The sequence below is a fragment of a genome, unplaced genomic scaffold (assembly GCF_019419815.1).
Source record: "Pyrus x bretschneideri cultivar Hongxiangsu unplaced genomic scaffold, Pyrus_bretschneideri_v1 Contig8, whole genome shotgun sequence".
Classification (NCBI taxonomy): Eukaryota; Viridiplantae; Streptophyta; class Magnoliopsida; order Rosales; family Rosaceae; genus Pyrus; species Pyrus x bretschneideri.
In genome coordinates, this window is record NW_025999820.1 from 10,589,502 (window position 1) to 10,609,504 (window position 20,003).

Here is a 20,003-nt window from a genome sequence, read left to right on the forward strand (position 1 = left end):
CCGCCTCGTGCTAAAAATATGTCCTTTTTTGCACTCCGAACTTTCAATTTCACTCAATTTAGTCCTTTAAAATCTCCGAATTCAATCAGTGTCCTATATCTCTGCTAAACCCTAAATCAGAAACCGCCGATATCCGAGGCAATGCCACTCAAATGGTAACCACTGAAAATCCCAATCACAGATTCGGACAGTTATGTATGATAAAGTTTTGTGCTTGATTTTTGTGGTGCTGCAATTTTAGGGTTTTGCATTGGCAGCCCAACGCAGGGACGACGGTCAACAGTCAGATCGTAAACGAAGTCACGCAGTGCGTCGAGAGCATCAATGGCGTCAAGGAAGGAAGGTGGAAAACCAAATTTCTCATCTTTCATGTTTTTAATTGTTTTGTTTTTGGATCTTGTTTGTGGGTTTTGCTAATTGTTTGAAAAATTAGATTTTGATATAGTACATTGTGCGTGCATCATCAGAGCCGTCTTTAACCGGGGAACCCCCGCGTTATCTTCTGGGGATTGCGCTGCCGGAGCAACCGAGTAAGTACTACCTGATAATGCGGTTGCAGCGGATAATTCTCGAGGTGGATTCTTCGATTCAGGCGATTATGGAGAAGTTACAGTCGTACAAATCGAGGGTCTCGCTTTATTTTGAGGTTTCCCCCTCCAATTGGTGTAGTTGGAAGGTTTGATGTTCTGAATTTTGGAGGTGGAAATCGAGAAAATGGTTTTACTTGATTCTTTGTGGTTTATGGTTTAATGTGTAGGGGTTTCAGTATCAAGTCGGGGACTTCCAATTGAGAGTGGGGAAAGTTATTCCTACTCATTCCGAAAATTTAAAAGGAATAGTTATGGAGGTATGGACGTTGCTATGAGCTTGAAATTTGGTTGAGGATTTGAATATTTCGGTTTTACGAGTTTTAGAAGTTAGATGTGCATTTTGAAATAGCTGAGGAGTTTGACAAAGCTTTCCATTGAGAAGGTGCCTTTTGGTTTTATGTGAGTATTTTCCTTGGTTCTTACGGAGCTCTCTGTTGGAACGTTTAATGCTGATGGTAATGCATGGCGAAAGTAGTTTACTTGTTTAGGCACCTCAATTGCCCTTGTGCACGAGTTTGGAATACAGGGTGAAGTACTCTTTGCCGAGCAATGTGATTACCAAGCTCTGGCTAATATATGAAAGTTGGATTTTTGACGATTGTTCGTTCTAATTAAGCTTTCACTTTTTAGATTAGTGACTCAAATTAGTAATGTTGGATTGATTTCTTGATCTCCCTGTTATTCTGGTTCTGAGAAATAGTTTCATGTTAACTCTGTGTTCTGCAGCTGGAGTACCTTCCCATTTCTTCGATGGAAAAAGTGAGGCAAGTCATGGAAGAGTTCATGGATATATGGCAGCAGGCTTTGTCGAAAAGATCATTACTGGGGCACTTCATGCATGTGGAACCAAACTTTTCCGAGTATGGCCTTGACCAATGTACTTCACAACATACTGCTGTCCAGTATGCTGCCATTATGGCTCAACTCATTGCGATCGTGCAAGCAGTGCAGCAATCAGCAAGAAATTAGGAAACGAAGAAAAAGAATTTGATGTGTGTCACTCGTCAACTGGTTTGAGGAATGGATGATTCCAATTCCATATCTTCTTAGCGCTGACTCTCCCGCTGTTTGGATAGAAGAAAACGGGGAGTAATGAAGTTCTGTATGCAGGTTTGATTGTCCATGGAAGAATAGAAAGCAAACGATAGGATGTTTGAAATCGAAAAGAAGTAATTTCTTGAGATCCCTTTTCCCTCACCTTGTTAATTATGGTTTGGAGTAAAGCCGATTCTGCGTTTATTTTCTTTGCTAATTTTGACATGATCATATTCCACATCCCCAATGTCCAGAACTTCATTCTTGTTTCTCTGACATCTGCTGAGGAATCGCCAAGAGAAGGAACCATTTTTTCCGGATCCCTTGGAAAAGGAAAGATTTGTTGTTTTGATAAACCTAAGCAAGGCAGTACATATATACATACAAAAACAAAACAATGATTAGGAGTTACCCACAAAATGATAAACCTCTTGAAAATGAGAACAACTTGTATTGCCATAGGTTTGTTCGTCACGGTGGTATTTTGTGTCAATAACATAAGAACGTATGGAAAAAAGTTAACGTGTGTCCTTATATTATTGGTATGTGACTTCACTTGGTGGTGAACTTGTACCGTGCAAGTCATTCTCCGTGAAAATATGACGAAATTAGAATATAGGGAAAAAGTTTGTCAAAAAGACCAAAATCATGCTCAAGTATTGAGAGAAACTTCTCTACACCTGGGATCTCATTATGGTGTTTTAAACCAATGATACAATATCACATCAGAAAGCTGCATTTTGTTGTCCAATAGCATCCTGGGTATAGTGAAGGGCAAAATCTTGGGTGAAACCGTTCTCTCTCTCTTTCAACATGTGGCGTGGCACAAACCGTTTGTAGTTCTGTGCATGTGATAACCGTTTAGGGGTTTTACTCTATTGGTTTTCGTAAATAAAAAGTCACGTGACTAACCAAGTCAATCCACAAGTATTTTCAACCTGGGCCTTTTCCATGTGTTTCGGATAGGCTGAGACTGTAGAGCCCTTGTTGAACTGAAGTACTATAACCCATGCGAATCTGCAAAGAACAAAGTTTTGTGCTTTTTGCACGTACTGTGTAAATTAAGAGAGAGAGAGAAAAAAACTGGTGCGAGTGGGAACAAAGGGGCCGCAAATCCACGTGAAGCCGCACACTAGCACTGCAGAGGCCCTCACCGCCCCTATAAAACCTCCGTTTGTTGAACAGAAGAGGAAGAGAGGGCTTTGTGTTCATCAGCCATCACTCTCTCTCCTCTCTCTCCTCTCTCTCTCTCCCCGCCAATACAGGTGAGCCACCACCACCTCCATCATCATATCATATCATCGTTCTGCATAGGTTATACATGTTTTTTATTTGGGTTTCTTGTTTGCAATCATGGGTTACCAATTTTTTTCTCTAATTTTATTTGTTCTTTATCTGAAGATTCTCGTTTAATCTCCAATGGAGCCAGAACCAGCTCCCAGAAAGGTTTGTTTGACACACACACACACACACACACACACACACACACACACACACATATATATATGTTCTGCAGTTATTCGATTCTCTTTTGGTTTTTGTTTTTTGTTTTTTTCAGTCACACACACACACACACATATATATATATATGTTCTGCAGTTATTCGATTCTCTTTTGTGTTTTTCAGTCGTTAAAAAGTTTCACTTATCGTGTTTTTTCTGATATGTTTTTGCTCACTGCAGAGGAGATTCATACCGAAAGCTGCCCCGCGCCGGGTTCCAAAACCTGAAATCAAAATGTACGTTTCACTTATGGTTAAAAGTTAAAACTTGATAGCAATGCCTATATGCCCTTTGTTGGTTTAATTTGATTTTTAACTTGTGTTGTTCTTAATCTCTTGGTCTTCAGCGAAGCGGACCATGTGACGGAGGAGTCTGATGCTGAAAAGGCTAGGGAACTGCTGAAACGATTCAGTGTATGTAACTGTGTTGAGCAAATGTACTTAATTTCAGTTTTTATTCCAATATCTCATGTTATTTTTTGTTTATTTTCGTTATTGGGTTATCTGATATTGTAGGAAAGATCAATACACGCAAGGCCGAAAGATGAAAAGAAATGTAAGGCTCTTCTAACTCTGCGTTGTGACTCTTGAATTCGGATTTAAATAGGCCAGATATCATTGTGGTAGTCCAATTGTGATAATGCTACAAAATTCGTATCCTTTCGATGTTTTTGGGGTTTCTTTGAGTTTGGCTTGAGTAGATAATACTGCCCTACAATTTTTTTGGGATTAGAACAGTTTTTCATGTTATTTAAATTTGCAGTGGCGCCTACACAAATTGCATTTGGTGGTGCTGCATCCACATCCGTGAAAGTGTATGGTGCTCACAAAGGCGGGAGTACTTCAGCCACTGATGGTATGGTATCCTTTGATGTAGTCTTTTCGTTTATCTGCTAATGAGATGCTTCTAGTACCTCACCCTGGGTCGTGTTTTTGCAGCTGCTGCCTCGGGCATGAAAGTGGAGAAAGAATATGGTTCGCCATGGGTAGGTTACATTATGACTCAGATATGCGTAGTAATTGGTTTCTTCACTATCCCTATTTTTCTGAATTTTATGTGTGTGTGTAAATGTGGATGTTGTTGCAGAATCAGTACAGTTATTACCCTGTAACTCTTCCTCTCAGACCGCCATATTCTGGTGATCCTGGTAAGTTGTGGAATGCATCTTAGAAAAGAAATATTATGTCGCATGAGAGAAGCAATAGGATTGTCAAATTTTCAGAAACACGACACGTTGTAGCTGTTATATAGTTGTCTAGGCATTGCTTTTTCGTTATAGGATCCACATCCAACAGGTTTCATTTTCCATGTGATCATATATATGTTTCATCTGCTGTCAAGGTTAATCTCAACCTGTGTTTGAATAATGCACCAAATGTTCTACCTATACCACTTGCAGAAATTCGTAATCAGGAAGAATTTGGAGTCGGTTCAGAGGAGTCAACTTACGATGAAAACTCAACAAAACCGGCAAATGATCTTGATCTATTGGTTGGTATTTCGACAGTTAAAGCTCAAACAGTGCATGCTTGTATCCTATTATTTACATTTGATAGTTTGTTGGCAGGAGGAAAATAAAGCAACAAGTATGTTCTTTCTTCAGTTACCACAGTATCTGCCTACAATGAAACGATCAGCTACAGCAGATGGCCCTGAGGCAACAAAAAGCTCAGGGCCACCGGGAAGCAGGCACAATATGCAGAAGTTTTGTGCTTTGTCTGATTTACCACCTGGCCACATGGGTAAGATGCTGGTGTACAGAAGCGGTGCTATCAAGCTGAAACTAGGAGATACCCTTTTCGATGTGAGTACATTTCGTAATAAAGATGTTAAATCGAATATCTTCTCTTGTCTTCCTCACTTCTGCCTTAACTGTTCGTGCTGAAAATACCTTAAAAGGAGATCGTAGATTTCCGTATGTGTTAGCAAACTCCTGTTAACTACGTTCTTGTATAAAATCTTGTCAATTTTCTGCAGGTCTCCTCAGGAATGAAGTGTGGTTTTGCCCAGGATCTTGTGGTTACTAATGAGAACGAGAAGGGATTTGGTATTATCGGCGAGCTGAACAAGCGAGCCATTGCAACCCCAGATATCGATTCCATTTTGGAAAGTGTAGATGGTTTATTCTAGTGTTTTTTTGCCCATTTACGAATACAGTTTTGGTGTGTGAGAGTGAAAAATTGCGGCACTTTCTTCATTCGACATTATCCGAGAAAATAGATGACAAGTTCCAATAGGTAAGGCTAAATACCTTGATAATATGCTGAAGAGTGGAGTGTTTCAAGTGAACGTATTGCAACTAACGCTCTCTATTCTGATGGTATTGAAATAAATCCATATTCTTTGTGTGCTTGCTAAGTTTCCACGTTCTCTGTTTGCAAATAACATTACACATTCGATTCTCCATTAGACATTAGACAGATAGGATTCTTAAATCTACTGCTCTAGTAAATCGGGCTCTTGTCGGCCATCTGAATCCAAGACACGGCAGTCAAAGATCATATCGGGTTCTCACACTTTCTTGGGTCGATTCTCATAATTCGAATGCATTTTTCTTAATCCATAATTACTGGGACAAACGATCCTAATGGTGGTGGTGATTTGTTTATTTGGACTCTAAGAAGACACTGAACTTAATAAGCAAACCCTACATCTTGACTTCTTCACTATGAAGAACACACTGTTGAAATGTAAAGGCCACACAGTTTGTGATTTCAAATTACATTATTGAAACCGAAATTTAGATAACCCTCCCTAGATTTGGTGCAATGTGATTAGAGCTCCATGTTGTGGTTGAAGAATGGTAACCGTATATGGAGCATGAGTATAGGAAGGCGAGAGCTCGAACGAGAAGTGTCGCAGAAGCATAGCTAGAGCAACCTCTGCTTCCATTATTGCAAAGTTCTGGCCGATGCAGGTCCTTGGGCCCCATCCGAATGGAAAGAACGCCTGCTGGTGGTCCTTCGTTGCCTTGGACACTCCTTCTGAGAATCTCTCCGGTTTGAATTCCCCTGCATCATCACCCCACAGGCCAGGATCATGGTGAATCAGTAGGGTTGGGAGAGTAATGTCAACTCCTGCTGGAACAATGATATCTCCTATTTTCGTTTCTTTGTAAGTGTGTTGGTATCCTGCAATCGCCGGTGGGTACAGCCTTAAAACTTCATTAAGTATCATGGTTACCTGCAAAAGAATTACAAAGTATTTGGAAGAAGCTGCAAAGATTTTTGTGATTGTAAAGAGTGGTCATGCAGAGAGAAATGCTCACAATTTTGAGGTGGCTTATAGCTGCAAAATCGGGTTCCTTTTTCCCACAAACTCGAAGGACTTCGTGCCTTGCCTTTTCTTGCCAGTCTGGGTGCATAGCTAAGACAATCAGGGTCCATGTTATCCAGCTTGAGGTGGTTTCTTGGCCAGCAAGATAAAACTGCTTGCACTCCTCTATCACCTCTTCGATTGTCAACGTCTCATTGATTTTCGTATTGCTTGGATTTTCTGATGAATCCTTCTGGTTATTAGACTGCAACAGCACTCCTAGCAAGTCATCAACCCTTGATTCCCCAGCCCTCATCGTGTTCATTTTCTTCTCGATTATGTTTCGCAGCATTGACGTGATGTCTTTGGCCAATTTCTTTCTCCTTTGGTTCTTTTCTGTTGGAACAAATCTGTACTCAAACAGTCAAAATGTTAATTTTTATCGCTAACAAATATGAAAGCATGAAAGCTAGGGTTTTAGACAATGGAAATTGGAAATGCACCTGAAACCAGGAATGTACAAAGTAGTCATTGCTTCAAATGTCAGCACTAGAAGCTCTTTCTGAAGCTCGAAAACCTTCTTCCCTTCTTCGTACGTGCTTCCAAACGCTGCTCGAGAAATAACATCTGCACTAAGCTTTTGGATCTCAGGCCAGATATCCATTTCAAAACTTCCTCCTCCTCCAAGGGGAACCACCCTCTTCCACTGCTCTATCATTTCGTGACAACTGACTACGAAAACCGATTTCATTTCCTACATGTAAAAAAAGGAGGAATGAATCATTCTGAAAAAAAGAAGAAGAAAGGAGTCTCGCAGAACAAAATTTTCTGGAAATACAAACCTTAAGTCGTTCTATGTGGAAAGCAGGATTGATAATTCTTCTGTGTTTGGTCCATTTCTCACCCTCTAGACTTGCAAGTCCTCTCGTCAGAATGAGAATCAATGGATTCAATGGCGGCTTACCGAAATGGCCTTGCTTGTTCAACAGAATTTCTTTCATCAGCTCTGTGTCCATGATGATCAATCTTGGTGTTGTCCCAACCCAATACATTGATATTTTGCCTGTATTCAAGAACGGGGAGAAATTTTGAAATGCCTAATTAACTTACAACCTTCTTCTGATTTGCCTTCTCGACTTTTAATTTGATTTTAACTCCCATAATCTTTTAAAGCATGTCAAATTTTTCAAGTGAATGGACAAAAATAACCTTCAATTTAATGTAAAATTGACATATTTGACTGTAGGAGTAACCTGACAAGTTTTAAAAGTTAGAACATCAAGGAAACCAAAACCAAATTAAAGTTCATAGGCACGATATTGACCTAGAAAATATAAAGAACTCTTATTGGCACCATGGAACGTTAACAAGTGCAATTTCTCCTTTACGTTTTTATAACTTATAAGAAATGAATGCATAATAGTTTTTCTGGAGTGCGAATAACATTTCTCAGAATAAAAACATAATTCACAAGGTGTGTTACCATATTTCTGCATGATAGTTGAGGTGAACGGTTCGACACGTGAGGCAATCTGGTGAGTTAAGCTCATAGGCTTGGACCATGCTTCCTTGATCAGCCTAACAAACTCCTTCATGTCTCCAATGAGTGGCCTGTAAGGGGTGCCTCTAATCCCTTGTCGCTTCAGCTGCCTCTCTAGCCACTTGGGTTTCCAAAAAATGGAGTAGGAAACCCTAGCAGCACCATAGAGCAGCAGAACAAATGCAAGAGAACATAATAGCAGTACATATTCTTCCATACTAAATAAAACTGAGATTGTTTGGATGTTTGATGAATAATGATTCATAAACTCAAACTTGAGCAATATATAATAGAGATTTTGGAGCTTCCAGTCAAATGCTTATCTTGTAACAAGGGAAATAATCTGTCAAATCTAATGTTCTTTTATAATGTTAATTCGACGTTGATTAATGATGTTCTATCTTGTAAAAAAGGAAATAATCTGTCAAATCTAATGTTCTTTTATAATGCTAATTCGACGTTGATTAATGATGTTCTATCTTGTAAAAAAGGAAATAATCTGTCAAATCTAATGTTGTTTTATAATGTTAATTCGACATTTTTTGTTGACTAACGATGTTTCATTACTTTAAGTCATTTATCTAGTTATTCTTGATACGTGGACAATACACCATCTGATTAGTCAACTTTTGTTCATGCTTTCTGAGATATCAGATATTACTTTTTGTTAAGTTCCTCTTGGAATGTTTTGTGTTTACTTGAGGCCCAAAGGTTTTAGTTTGCTTGAAGATCAAGCTCTGGTTGGGAGGATCAAATCAAATGTGTCCTTTTCGTGAGGATCAAGCCTTGACCCATAAAATAAATAAGAAATAAGAAATTATTATGCCGATTTGGACAAATCATCTATATACGTGGTGTGATACATCAATGCTACTTATGTGGTGAAAAAATTCTTAATAACATATATTTGATAAGTCTGTTATCAATCTCGGTTTAATTTGAACTTTTTATCTAAAATGTCTAACTTTGTCATGTGTGCGTTGTATATAATGGTGAAAAGGTTTTTTAAGGAATTGGTTGATTGAAACATGCTTTACACTTGAATCAAATTTGCAAAGCGATGCATGTATTTGTGTGAGTTGGAAGGACTTTGGATGGAATGTTCGATTTGGACCGAGACAGCTAAGAAACACAACCACAAACATATTACTATCAAGTTTTTCACCACAAGAGCAACATTGAGTTGTATAATTTAGCTTACAAATTTATATAACACAAACTCTTTAGTTAAGTGGTTGAGAGTATTAATCCTACATTTGGGAAAGAAGGGATTTTGCATGTGTTAAAAAGTAGTTGGGGTATTCCCCATATTGTCACTTGGTTTTATGGTGGAACCTCAACTTTCTTCATGGTATCAGAACATTATCAAATGTTTGAAGCTAAGTAAATTAAAGATATATTCTACAAGAATAAAATTGAAAATTGAAAAGCAAAGCTTCCTAACTATTAATATTTATGAATCAAAATATTTTTCTATTTTCCATCACATGGATAATGAAACTGTGTCTGCCATCTGGTTACCAACTTGAGTCAACTCACCCAGATCATTATCTAAAACTCCCCTTCTAATCAACTGCTGCAGAGCTTGTGCCAATGCTTCAGAAGCTGGAGGATCCACAAACCCAAATTTAAATACATCACCAAACCCTAGTTTCTTAAGCACAAGAACAACATTTACAAGGTTTCTCCTTTGTACTTCTGGTGTGTTCTCTTGTAAACCCTCGTAAAAATTATTAGTGTACAACCTGTAGCACGTAGATCCCGCTTAGCGCTAGCTCTGCCCTCTACGTTGCCTCAGCCTTCGAGACGGGACTCACTCGATCCAACTCCTTCCCGGCCATCGGATCATAAGACTTCATCTTGCAAAGACCAGAGTCAATGACATACTGAATACTGTTCAACATTAGCCACGAAATTTCAGCCGGGCCTGTTGCAAGTACAACCTTCCTAACCCCTTGAGGTGTTGGCTCCAAAACTTCTGCACTAATGGGGGGTGTAATCAACTGGGTATGACCACGAGGATCGTTATTTGCTTCAACGAATGGTCAAAGGATTCGATTTCTTGTTGACCAGGCAAAAATACCAATATGTCACCAGGTGCTTCCATCACATGAAATACCAAGGTTTGTGTAACTACTAAATCCACCAAGTCATAGCCATCTTCCATGGTATGCATGTAGTGTCTCTTATTACACCCCATTCGTCGGGGAATTTGCAAAATCAAGTCAGAATCGAAAAAGTCACAAAATTTTTAAGCATCTATGAAAGTTGAACATGAAATTAACAGCTTAAAAGCGGATGGTCTTAGTCGAGTAATATTTCTAAGTATTTCAAGTAAAATATCAGTTGAGACTTGCGAGCATTCTCTCTTGTGCCTCATCCACCATCACCACAGTGTAGCTCTCCACATTTGCTTCCCTCTCAAATATTTGACGCACCAAAATTCCATCCGTCATGTATTTGATCAAAACATTAGTATGACCCAAAGTATTAGGGTTGGAATAGCCTACCTCATGTCCAAGCTGGACTCCCCTCTCCTCAGCAACTTTGGTGGCGACATCTGGCATGACATGAGTGAGTCCACGTGGCAGTGTGATTCCAATCTTTTTCTATCCATCCTTTGTGTACCCGGCCTCATATAGGTATTGAGGGATTTCTGTAGTTTTTCCACATCCAGGTTCCCCAACAATAACAAGAACCTGATACTTTTCAATTGCTTCGAGCAACCGATCATGACAGAAGTAGAGGGGTAGTTTTTTTTTCTCTCCTCGTCAAGCTTCTTGCTTAATGTTGGTTTCGAGTTCGCCAGAGAAATAGATGTTGCTGATGAAGATGCCAACTTCAGATTTCTGAAAGTTTAGGATTGAAGCCACCGGAAAACTGTACTGCATTTCAATTTAGAAGGTAGAATGCCCCATGAAAGGCCTTTATATAGATATCTAATCAGTTTTAATACTCTCTTACAACACGGACTGGGATTACTTGTTTTTGGTGTAAAAGATAAACCTGAACTAATCGACTTCTTGAACCAATCCAAGAAACACCAAACCAAATTGCCCGGCCCTTTGTTTGGATGTCCAAAACAATAACAAAAGTGGAAAAATATATTGGGCTTTAATTTATCAGGGCTTGCGAAATGCATAACAAAATCTGGACCCAGGCCTTGCCCCATTAAAGCATCTTTGAGACTACTAATGTCATTGTCCACACTCTTCTCTTCTTAATAATGGTTGTACCATTCCATTTATTTTATTTCATTATTATTAAGTGTGAAGGGTTCGAAAATATTACAATAATTTAAGAGAAGGTGGAGTTTCGAACCTGAGATATATGGATGAAAACCCAACACTCTATTTACTAGAATATTGGATCACATGCAAAAATATTAACACTTTCGATCACCTGTATTTAGAGAGGAAAGAGAGATCAAACCTAGTTAGGACGCAATAGATTGAAAAAGAAGGCCCTAACCACCAGGTCAATCTACCACTCGTAAAAATGTATTCTAGCAGGAAAAATTTATAAAGTGACATATTGGGGTTTAAAGTGACATGAAATTACAGAGGTATAATTTGTGCGAATTGATTGAGTTGAGGACCCCAATGTGACTTCAATAATTTTTTTGGAGTGTTAGGGAGTGCTTTTGTATGAAGCAGTTCAGCTCGTAAGCACCTTGGTCATGGCCGCATTTAATTTTTTTCATTCAAACATTGTCGAAAGCATCCTAAAATCGCTCTCGAACATGCCATTAGGTGAGAGTAGGTATACCTAAATTTAATCGAAACCGAAAAGTCTAATACTTGCACTCCTAACAGAAGTAAGATTATGGCTTCTGGTCAAATTAATTTAAGGCAGCCCTCCCCTCCTATACCCTATATATTCCTATTTCGCCACATCCTTTCTTTTTATCGTTAAAGCTGTTGAAAGTCATGGAATATTTACCCTGGTTTCATATTTTGTTCCCTTTCCCTGATCCATTAAAACTTGAGACTGGCTAAAAATAGCATTCTAGGGTTTCTGGCGTGCTTGAAAAGTCTCCTCCACAGACAGATATATATGTGTATATATATATATATATATATATATATATATATATATATCAACTGAAGGGAATGTTTGAGAATGGTGAGAGATCTGAAAACGCATAATTAATCAATAATATTCCTCCTGAATTGGTAAAAGAAATGTCGATCAGTACTTTCTTCACAGCCCCCTATTAATTTTCAGTAAAAACCATAGATCCTCCATATATAGGTCACTTTTTTGGCTTGGTGCGTTTGGACTTGGAGCATAGACTTGAGCAGTTCACTTACCGTATGAAAGTGGGTAAATGAGGAATGAGATATTTGTACAAGGACAATGCTTTCCTTATTTTCTTGGAGGATCGGGAAATCCTTATTCCCTGCTACTGTGACTGTCACATCATTAGACCATACAATAAAGGTAATTAGAACAATCCATTCTCTTTAGTATCATTTACAAATCATCTCTAGAAATATTTATTTGGTTTAAAGATTGTTTAGTTATCCATATGAATCAAATAAATTGACGGTTCATCATCATAAACATGGCAAAATGGTCTCCAAAACAATTGAATATTGAATGGTTAATGGGAAAAGAGGAGTTTCCTCCTATTTCAAAAATGAGAGAAGTATTATCCTTTGTACAAGCTGAAGCTAAAAATTGACAAACAAACAACAAGAACAAAAATGATTGAGGTGCCTATGTCACGTGATAGATTAAAATTTGCCCTGCATACAGTGTTATATCTCGCTACTATATATTAATCAGTAAGACCAAAAAAATATATTAGTTAAGTTTTTGTTGCTTGTCATCATGAAGATCAAATTGCTTCAATTGAAGAAAATAACATGAGTTTACAACTTTACATCAGATCGGATTCAGTAAGATTCTCAAATATATTATATATATATATATATATATATTAAAAGAAGGGAACATACAAACATTGTCCAAAATATTCTTCCTTGAGAATTAATTCAATCCACAAACTTTCAATGTTAATTAGTATGGAACTTAGTGGAGTAGGTAGCACACTTAAAGCTTAAAATATAACTAAGGAAGTTGTATAAATTAAACTTCCGATCATGTCCAATATTGTTTTTAGATTAAGTGGTTGAGATTAACAAAAACTTAACGTACATCATGTTGAATATAATCAATTAAACTTGACATGAAAAAGCGAAGTCCAAAAGCAAAGTCCTGGAAATAATAGAGAAAATTTCGTCCTTTATACTTAAAATATTATATTACCATATGTCGAAATCTTTGTGCTAAAAGTCATGAAAACCAAAAAGCTTTTTAGTCAAAATGATCAATGAGATTTTCATAATTCTTCATTTTAGTTTATGAGATTTGAAATCAATAAAATTGATCACTGATTTTGTCCACTATCAATCATTTTGGTCATTCCGTGAAAAATCTCTATTAAATAAAAATAAAATGATCAAAATACCCTTAATTTTTATCAAATCATTTTGGCCTATTGTTTATTAAATTGAGGGTATATTTGTCATTTTAATCCTTATTTAACATGATTTTGCATAGAGGGACCAAAATGATTTATGATAGACAATCTCAGGGATCACTTCTATTAATTTCAAATCTCAAAGATCAAAATAATTTGTTTCGCAAAACTCATAAACCATTTTGGTTAAAAAGATAAAATAAAATAAAAAAACTGTATTAGATAACAAAGTAAACCACGATATAAGCATGGCTCATGGCTGGCGACGTTAATGCCATATAATTCAGTTGTGAAAGATCAAGAAATTATTCATGGATGGAACTTGGAAGTCTCTCTCTGTCTCTCTTTGTCTAACGGAGAGAAAACACGTACCTACTACCTAATGCCATAGAACACCAAATCTGTGTGATCGAGGGGACAGCAAGATATGTTAGGACTAGCATTTCTCCCGTAATTGTGGTCTCGAATTCTGCTAATTTGTCAATTATTATATTTTTATCTTATTCAACCATTTTGAACTTTAATGTATATATGAAATAAAAATAATATGCATGCTAATTTAATCACCAGCTTGTACTCATTCTCAAATTTCTCTCTCTCTCTCTCTCTCTCTCTCTCAATAACTTCCATCACTTTTCGTAAGTATGATGTTTGTAATTTGGGCTTAAGAATAATTTTTTGTCAAGACTAATCCTGGAGAGATCTTAACGATAATTTCAATTGAATACCAATTATAAAGTACACGTGACGTCGTGTTTAAATTCTACTAGTATTTGTTATTGTCACATGATCCACGTTTAATTTTCTATCTTCTACCATTGGATGATACTAATATATCAGTACACAATAATGGTCAATGGTAATGAAGGTATAAGCACAATTTTACTAAAATGTGGCAACTTTAGCTTCCCACAAAGATAAATGACATAAAATGTTACAAAATTTAATTTTCGTGTCATTTTGTCAATATATTAAAACCCTTAAAAAAATACCATTTTTAATATTATGTCAATAATATAACAATAATGAAATTTAGACTTTTCTTGTGCTCCAACTTGTTAGTGTATGGATGATGTGGAAAGCTAGCTACTTTCTAGTTTCTAGCATGGATGGACGTGGAAAGCTAGCTACTTTCTAAAGTGCTTATATCACCTACCACCAAACAGTTCTATTGATTTTGTCTCATCGACAAAGAGTGTTGGATGTTGACCTAACGATGAAAATTGCTTTTCGACCCCAAATAAATGAAGTTTATAGTTTAGACCTTCGTAACCTTCTGGCTACCACTGCTTGCATGCCCTCGTTGGGTTGATATGTCATATATTATTCATCATCCCTTTTGTGCACATGCCCAACGTAGAGGCACGACAGGCCCCCAATCCACCCTTAAGGCAATGCAAACGTTGTAGTACCTAAAAGGCTGACATCGTTGGGACCTTCACTCACTACTGCCAAAGAGGGAGTAGTGTGGGAGGCTTTGTTGGATTGGGACCATTTGAACGATCATTTGTGGCCAGCAGCCTCGCTTGATAGCAGAGACACGTGTTTACTATGGAGAGAGAGACACAGAAGTTAGATTTGAGAAATGTTATGTTCAATCATTTGACAATAAATAGACACGTAATAATTTACATTTTGTGATAGAGAAAGTTTTTTGTCTGTTAGAGAAATAGTTCACAAGGATGGGATACCTATTTTTAAACTTAGCAGAGTGATGCAAGACGTAGGTAACTAAAGACAAAAACTTTTTAAACTTTTTAAAAATGGGACAACTAGTGGTAAGGAAAAGATTCACATAGGCATTTCAATCTTCCTCTAGCCACAAGTCAGGCTTTCACATCAGCAACGGATTTCGAACCCGAGACCTCCAGTTTTTAGTTTGAAGGAAGTCTTGCAGTCCGTCCTTTACCACTGGACCACCAATTCGTGAATAATGGTACATGACTAATATAGAACAAAAAACCATATTCACAATTGGGTTCAATTAAATGGAAGCACAAGAAGCACTTTTTAGCTCCTCTATGATTGTAAAGGCTTGAAAATACACTTTTTAATTAGTTCCTCTAAGGTTGCTATCGCCAATTCTTTTGACTAATACAATATCGTTTCTCTTGAAAATTTGAAATCAAGAACTTATAGATTTTTATAGGGCATGCCCGTAAGCTAATTGGTGTGAAAAAGTCAAATTAATTGAAACTTCAGACATGAAGAATGTTGTGCCACACATGTACTTTTTAGGATGAACTACCAATTTAGTCCCTTAATCACCATCTCAATGAAATTAGGTCTCTGAATTATTTTTTCGGTAAAATAAGTCCCATAATTCATTAAAATTGCTAATTCCATCCCTAATATTTTAGAGATTGTTGCTGCCATTTTCTTGCCTACATGCCCTTAATGTTGCGTGTAAGTTGCGAATCAAATATCTAATTTACCTTTCAAAATTAACTCCATACATTATTTCTTTGAAAAAATAAGTCCTTAAACTATGAAAATCTACCAATCTACTCACTAAAATGTATCATATGTAAGACATACGACTTAAATTGACGAAAAATTAAATAGTATAGCTTCGAATTTAATATTATGGATGTAATTGGCAGATTTTATTAGTTTGAAGACTGATTCTTTCGAAAAAAATAGCTTAGGAACTTAATTTTCATTTAGGTAATAATTTAAGTGCTAAATCGACAATTCACCCGACTTTTTAATCTTTTCAATTAATTGACTTCTTGAACATCAGTTTCAACAATTGGGCATTATTATGTCTATAATGAGAAATGTTAAGACGATTATTTCAAAGTGAAATTTTTTTTATGAATTTTCTGTTACCTCATAATTTATCGTTAATTCTCACATCAACATTATAAAAATATTATGCAAAAGAAATAAGGGAGCAGTAAGAATCTCGGTAGTATTTCTCCTCTATAATTGCACAAACTTGGTCCACATAAATAAATGTTAAACGTCGATGACTCTTATTAATCATAAGGGGCTGGGTCCCCTAGTTCTGAGAGTATTAGTCTTGCAAGAAAGGACGAACTCTATACGAAATTCCACTCTTTGTTTATTTTTTAAATTGTTTTCCTTCAAAATTTTTAATTAAAAAACTTACACCGAAGAATCTGTGATAATTGGCAGAAACAAAATAAAAAAGGTAAATTACATTTTACCATCTTAGATTTTGATATTTATTACAATCTCATATAATATTTTTCAAACATTTCATTTTTATATCTCAACTACTATTTTATTTCAATATAATACATCCCTTACATTTTATTACCTTAAAAAAAAAAAAAAAAAAAAAAAAAAAAAAAAACCCCAGAAAACCCAGAAACCCATTCCCCCGACCACCTCCACCTCCTTCCCCATCACCATCGTAGCCCCAGACCACTCCTCCTTGCACCACTTGACCCTCAACGCTGAAACCTCTTCTAGTGGTGGTGCTGGTGGTTCAGATTCTAGAGGGAGAGAGGAACAAAGGGTGGTCGTGTTCCATCGTTTCTCTTGCGTTGGATCCGACCCTGGTTCTCAATAGGTAACCCATTGCTCTCGGTTGTCTGATTTTTTATTTTATTTTTTGGTTTCTGTACGATTTGTAGATCTGGGTGTGTTTGTTTTTGGTGTTTTGGTTTCGAAAGTTGTGGGTTTTGAATTTGGGTTCGATAGGTGCATTGTGATTTTCTGAATTTCATGATGCTAAATGCTGTTTGGTTGGTGAGAAATCATGGAAGAAAAAGGGAATAAATTATTGTGTGGGGTCGTTTTTGCAGAGTGAGATTATCTGTTTGGTAGCTGGGAAAGTAGAGGGAAAAGGGAAAACTGGATTTTCATTTTTTCAAGAAAAATTGGATCTCTTGTGAATTGATTAATTTCAAATGAGGCATTTGAGTGGAAATTTCCTTCGGCAGTGGGTCTCAGCTAGGGGAGGGGAGGTGAAGAGAGTGGAGGCGAGGGAGAAGGTGGGTCGGGGAGGTGAAGAGGGAGGAGTGGTCTGGGGGCAATGATGGTGATGAGGAAGGGTTGCGGTGGTGATGGGGAAGGGGGTGGAGGTGGTCGGGGGATGGGTTTTTTGGGTTTTTTATTTTTTTATAGGTAATAAAATAAAAAAATAATTGTCATGTGGCAACCACATCAATTTTTAAAATATCAATGAATGGAAAATCTAACGGATGTATTATATTGAAATAAAATAGTACTTGATGTATAAAAGCGAAATGTTTTGAAGATATTATATGAGATTACAATACACATCAAACCTGAGGTGATAAAATGTAATTTACGTAACTAAAAATCATAAAAATCCAGATTTGTGACAATTTATTTGTATATACTTTGAGCAAGCTTGCTTTTTTCTCCTGGTGAAGCAGTCCATTTCTTTTCTCTTTTTCATAGCATGTTCAACTTACAAATCAAAAGGTTCCCGCTCCACCACAGGACAACATAAATACACCACACATGAGGCCATATTCCATCGAGAAAATAACACATCTCAAAAGTCAATTCTTTTTTTTTTTTGGGAAACAAAAGCGAATTCTCTGATCATATAAATCAAGGAAAAGTAGGATTGCCACTGATAATTATGATAAATATCAAACATGACCAGCATGGAGACAAGATGACACCATAAAAAATATTACAATATATACAATAGATAATAATTAGGAAAAATTATTCAACGACTCTCTCCAACTCCAAGGCATTCTTCCCTTGATGGTCAGAACCCAGAAAAGAAGTGTAGGAATGGAAATTGAGAACCAAATTTGGCTGAACTTGAACTCGATCATCACCATCGTCGCTACCACCATTCTTCCAATGTTGCAGCATTCCTTCTGAAAAAAATCGAGCGGTTTCATCTACACAATGTGACATACCATTGTCACTGCCATTATGATTCAATTCATCGTGATTAATCTCCGGAAAATCCGAATTCAGAAGATTGGCTAAGCTAATCTCATCCATGTCAAAATCCGCCAAAAAATCCGAGGTTACATTTTCTTGATCAGCATTGATATTAGAGAACGAAGAAAATGACTGTGTGCTATTAATGTGGTCATCATCCATAGCGCTGGCTTGTCACCAAACATTAGTCCCCCTGCATTTATTTCCTCAGTACAATGTTGATGATCATGACCAAGTGGGACTTTGTGTGGGTGTGGGTCGATAAAAACTTTGGTACACTTAGCAGCTTTGGTACGGACAACATGGGATGCTGGTGCTGCCATGTCCATCATTTTTGCTTTCTTGGAATTTGGTTCACCATTTTTGTGGTGCTTGAGATCTGAAGCAGATCCTTGTTGGTGGTCATTAACTTTTTTACCTAAATTTGTGTTCCAGTAGTTCTTTATTTCATTGTCTGTTCGCCCTGGAAGCCTACCAGCTATTAGAGACCATCTGAAAATTAAAAAAAAAAAAAAAAACAAAAAACAAAAAAAAAAAATCCATCAAAATAAAGAACCCAATTACTAGAATTTCATAAATAAAAAAAAAATCAGAAGAAAATTACCTGTTCCCCAAAAGTTTGTGAAGCCTAATGATAAGCTCTTCTTCATCTGGAGATATGTTACCTCTCTTAATGTCTGGCCTCAGATAATTCAACCACCTAAGCCTGCAGCTCTTCCCACATCTGTTTAAACCTGCGTATATGATTAAGTACTAATTAATTAGACATTTATATGATTTTCATGCACAATTTAGAAAACCAGCGATGGGCTTGCTCTAAAGTAAACTACTATCAAGCCATTGTGGTTAGCCCAGCGGTGAAAGTGGTAAGAGTAGTCTGGTAGGTTCAAAGCTCGAAGTCCTTCAATGTAACCGGAAAAAAGGGTAAGCTACTATTGATTCTAAGTTAGCATTTTGATTTAACTGTTACCTGCTTTTTTGGGAAGGTTTCTCCATCTGCCTTCTCCATGGAGCTTGATGTATTCAGTGAGAACTTTGTCTTCATGGGCAGTCCAAGCACCTCTGTTCATGCCCTCCTTTGCACAACAAGGGCTTCTCCCCATTATTACTGCTTAGGTGCTTGGTTACACCAGAAAACTATATATTTTCACTCTGAAACTTGTTTCTCTCTCCAGCCTCTGGTTTTTCGCCAAGACTTATGCTTATTTGATGTGGTCTCTTGTGGCCTTGCAGTCGGATACTTACATATATATAGCCGCACATTTTCATCACGCCTATGTTTATATTATAAAGCCATTTTTTCAATACACGTTACTTGTGGTCTTAGATTTAGTGAGGCCCATCTCACTTGATTCAACGGAAAATTCTAATCATTTTCTCAATCTGAAGAACGTCACTCTTAGAACACCACACAAAATGTAAAAGAACTTGAAGAAAAACTATTGTGTCGCGTGATAGGCTGAATGACATTTACGTTGAGTTAAGTGCGAAATGTAAATTACAAATAAATTTTTTTTTTATCATAATTACAAATAAAAATTTATAGCACATGTTATGTATATAGATTATATCTTCCACTTAACTGTTTACTTCCTACATCTTTTGGTAGCACTTTGATTTGAATATGTGATCATATTGATTTAATTTCATCATTTAATGCGTACGTTAATTCAAATTTATGTTTTGTT

At 36.9% G+C, this 20,003-nt stretch overlaps 4 protein-coding genes across 10 annotated transcripts; 2 read left to right on the forward strand and 2 right to left on the reverse strand.

The window, feature by feature from the left end:
• Positions 1-12: 12 nt before the first annotated feature.
• On the forward strand, positions 13-1,771 carry LOC103951925 (mediator of RNA polymerase II transcription subunit 20a). Of its 6 annotated transcripts, none has more exons than XM_048575623.1 (5): positions 13-155; positions 242-343; positions 468-676; positions 758-847; positions 1,317-1,771. In XM_048575623.1, the coding sequence occupies exons 2-5, from the start codon at positions 325-327 to the stop codon at positions 1,557-1,559; spliced, it is 561 nt and encodes a 186-aa protein (XP_048431580.1). In that variant the 5' UTR covers positions 13-155; positions 242-324; the 3' UTR covers positions 1,560-1,771. The 6 variants fall into 6 exon arrangements, with proteins under 6 accessions (XP_048431580.1, XP_009361691.1, XP_048431581.1 ...); XM_048575625.1 differs by having other exon boundaries at positions 104-155; positions 434-676; XM_048575624.1 differs by having other exon boundaries at positions 85-343; positions 434-676.
• Positions 1,772-1,942: 171 nt separating this feature from the next.
• Positions 1,943-5,485, forward strand: LOC103951924. Of its 2 annotated transcripts, none has more exons than XM_009363413.3 (11): positions 1,943-2,939; positions 3,027-3,071; positions 3,308-3,363; positions 3,474-3,540; positions 3,643-3,682; positions 3,890-3,982; positions 4,066-4,112; positions 4,214-4,274; positions 4,527-4,618; positions 4,695-4,931; positions 5,105-5,485. In XM_009363413.3, exons 2-11 carry the CDS (start codon positions 3,045-3,047, stop codon positions 5,255-5,257), a joined length of 873 nt encoding a protein of 290 aa, XP_009361688.1. In that variant the 5' UTR covers positions 1,943-2,939; positions 3,027-3,044; the 3' UTR covers positions 5,258-5,485. The 2 variants fall into 2 exon arrangements, with proteins under 2 accessions (XP_009361688.1, XP_009361687.1); XM_009363412.3 differs by having other exon boundaries at positions 1,944-2,890.
• Positions 5,486-5,657: 172 nt separating this feature from the next.
• On the reverse strand, positions 5,658-8,162 carry LOC103951923 (cytochrome P450 72A397-like). Its single transcript, XM_009363411.3, has 5 exons — positions 7,866-8,162; positions 7,225-7,445; positions 6,886-7,136; positions 6,396-6,792; positions 5,658-6,310 (listed from the first exon to the last, which is right to left on the reverse strand). Exons 1-5 carry the CDS (start codon positions 8,137-8,139, stop codon positions 5,882-5,884), a joined length of 1,572 nt encoding a protein of 523 aa, XP_009361686.1. The 5' UTR covers positions 8,140-8,162; the 3' UTR covers positions 5,658-5,881.
• Positions 8,163-17,964: 9,802 nt separating this feature from the next.
• LOC103951922 (transcription factor MYB123) lies at positions 17,965-19,599 on the reverse strand. Its single transcript, XM_009363410.3, is given in 4 exon segments — positions 17,965-18,488; positions 18,491-18,807; positions 18,920-19,049; positions 19,286-19,599. Coding segments are annotated over 4 exon segments (984 nt in total). The 5' UTR covers positions 19,419-19,599; the 3' UTR covers positions 17,965-18,084.
• Positions 19,600-20,003: the final 404 nt, after the last annotated feature.

Bases quoted from the DNA above. Each gene is read 5' to 3' on its own strand.
- LOC103951925 (XM_048575623.1), top strand. The intron at 677-757 runs GTTTGATGTTCT...TTTAATGTGTAG, and splicing joins CCAATTGGTGTAGTTGGAAG to GGGTTTCAGTATCAAGTCGG. The intron at 848-1,316 runs GTATGGACGTTG...TGTGTTCTGCAG, and splicing joins TAAAAGGAATAGTTATGGAG to CTGGAGTACCTTCCCATTTC.
- LOC103951924 (XM_009363413.3), top strand. From the start codon at position 3,045: ATGGAGCCAGAACCAGCTCCCAGAAAG. The intron at 4,275-4,526 runs GTAAGTTGTGGA...TACCACTTGCAG, and splicing joins GCCATATTCTGGTGATCCTG to AAATTCGTAATCAGGAAGAA. The intron at 4,619-4,694 runs GTTGGTATTTCG...GTTTGTTGGCAG, and splicing joins CAAATGATCTTGATCTATTG to GAGGAAAATAAAGCAACAAG.
- LOC103951923 (XM_009363411.3), bottom strand. From the start codon at position 8,139: ATGGAAGAATATGTACTGCTATTATGTTCTCTTGCATTTGTTCTGCTG. The intron at 7,446-7,865 runs GTAACACACCTT...TCTTGAATACAG, and splicing joins AACTATCATGCAGAAATATG to GCAAAATATCAATGTATTGG. The intron at 6,793-6,885 runs GTGCATTTCCAA...GTTTGAGTACAG, and splicing joins TTGTACATTCCTGGTTTCAG to ATTTGTTCCAACAGAAAAGA.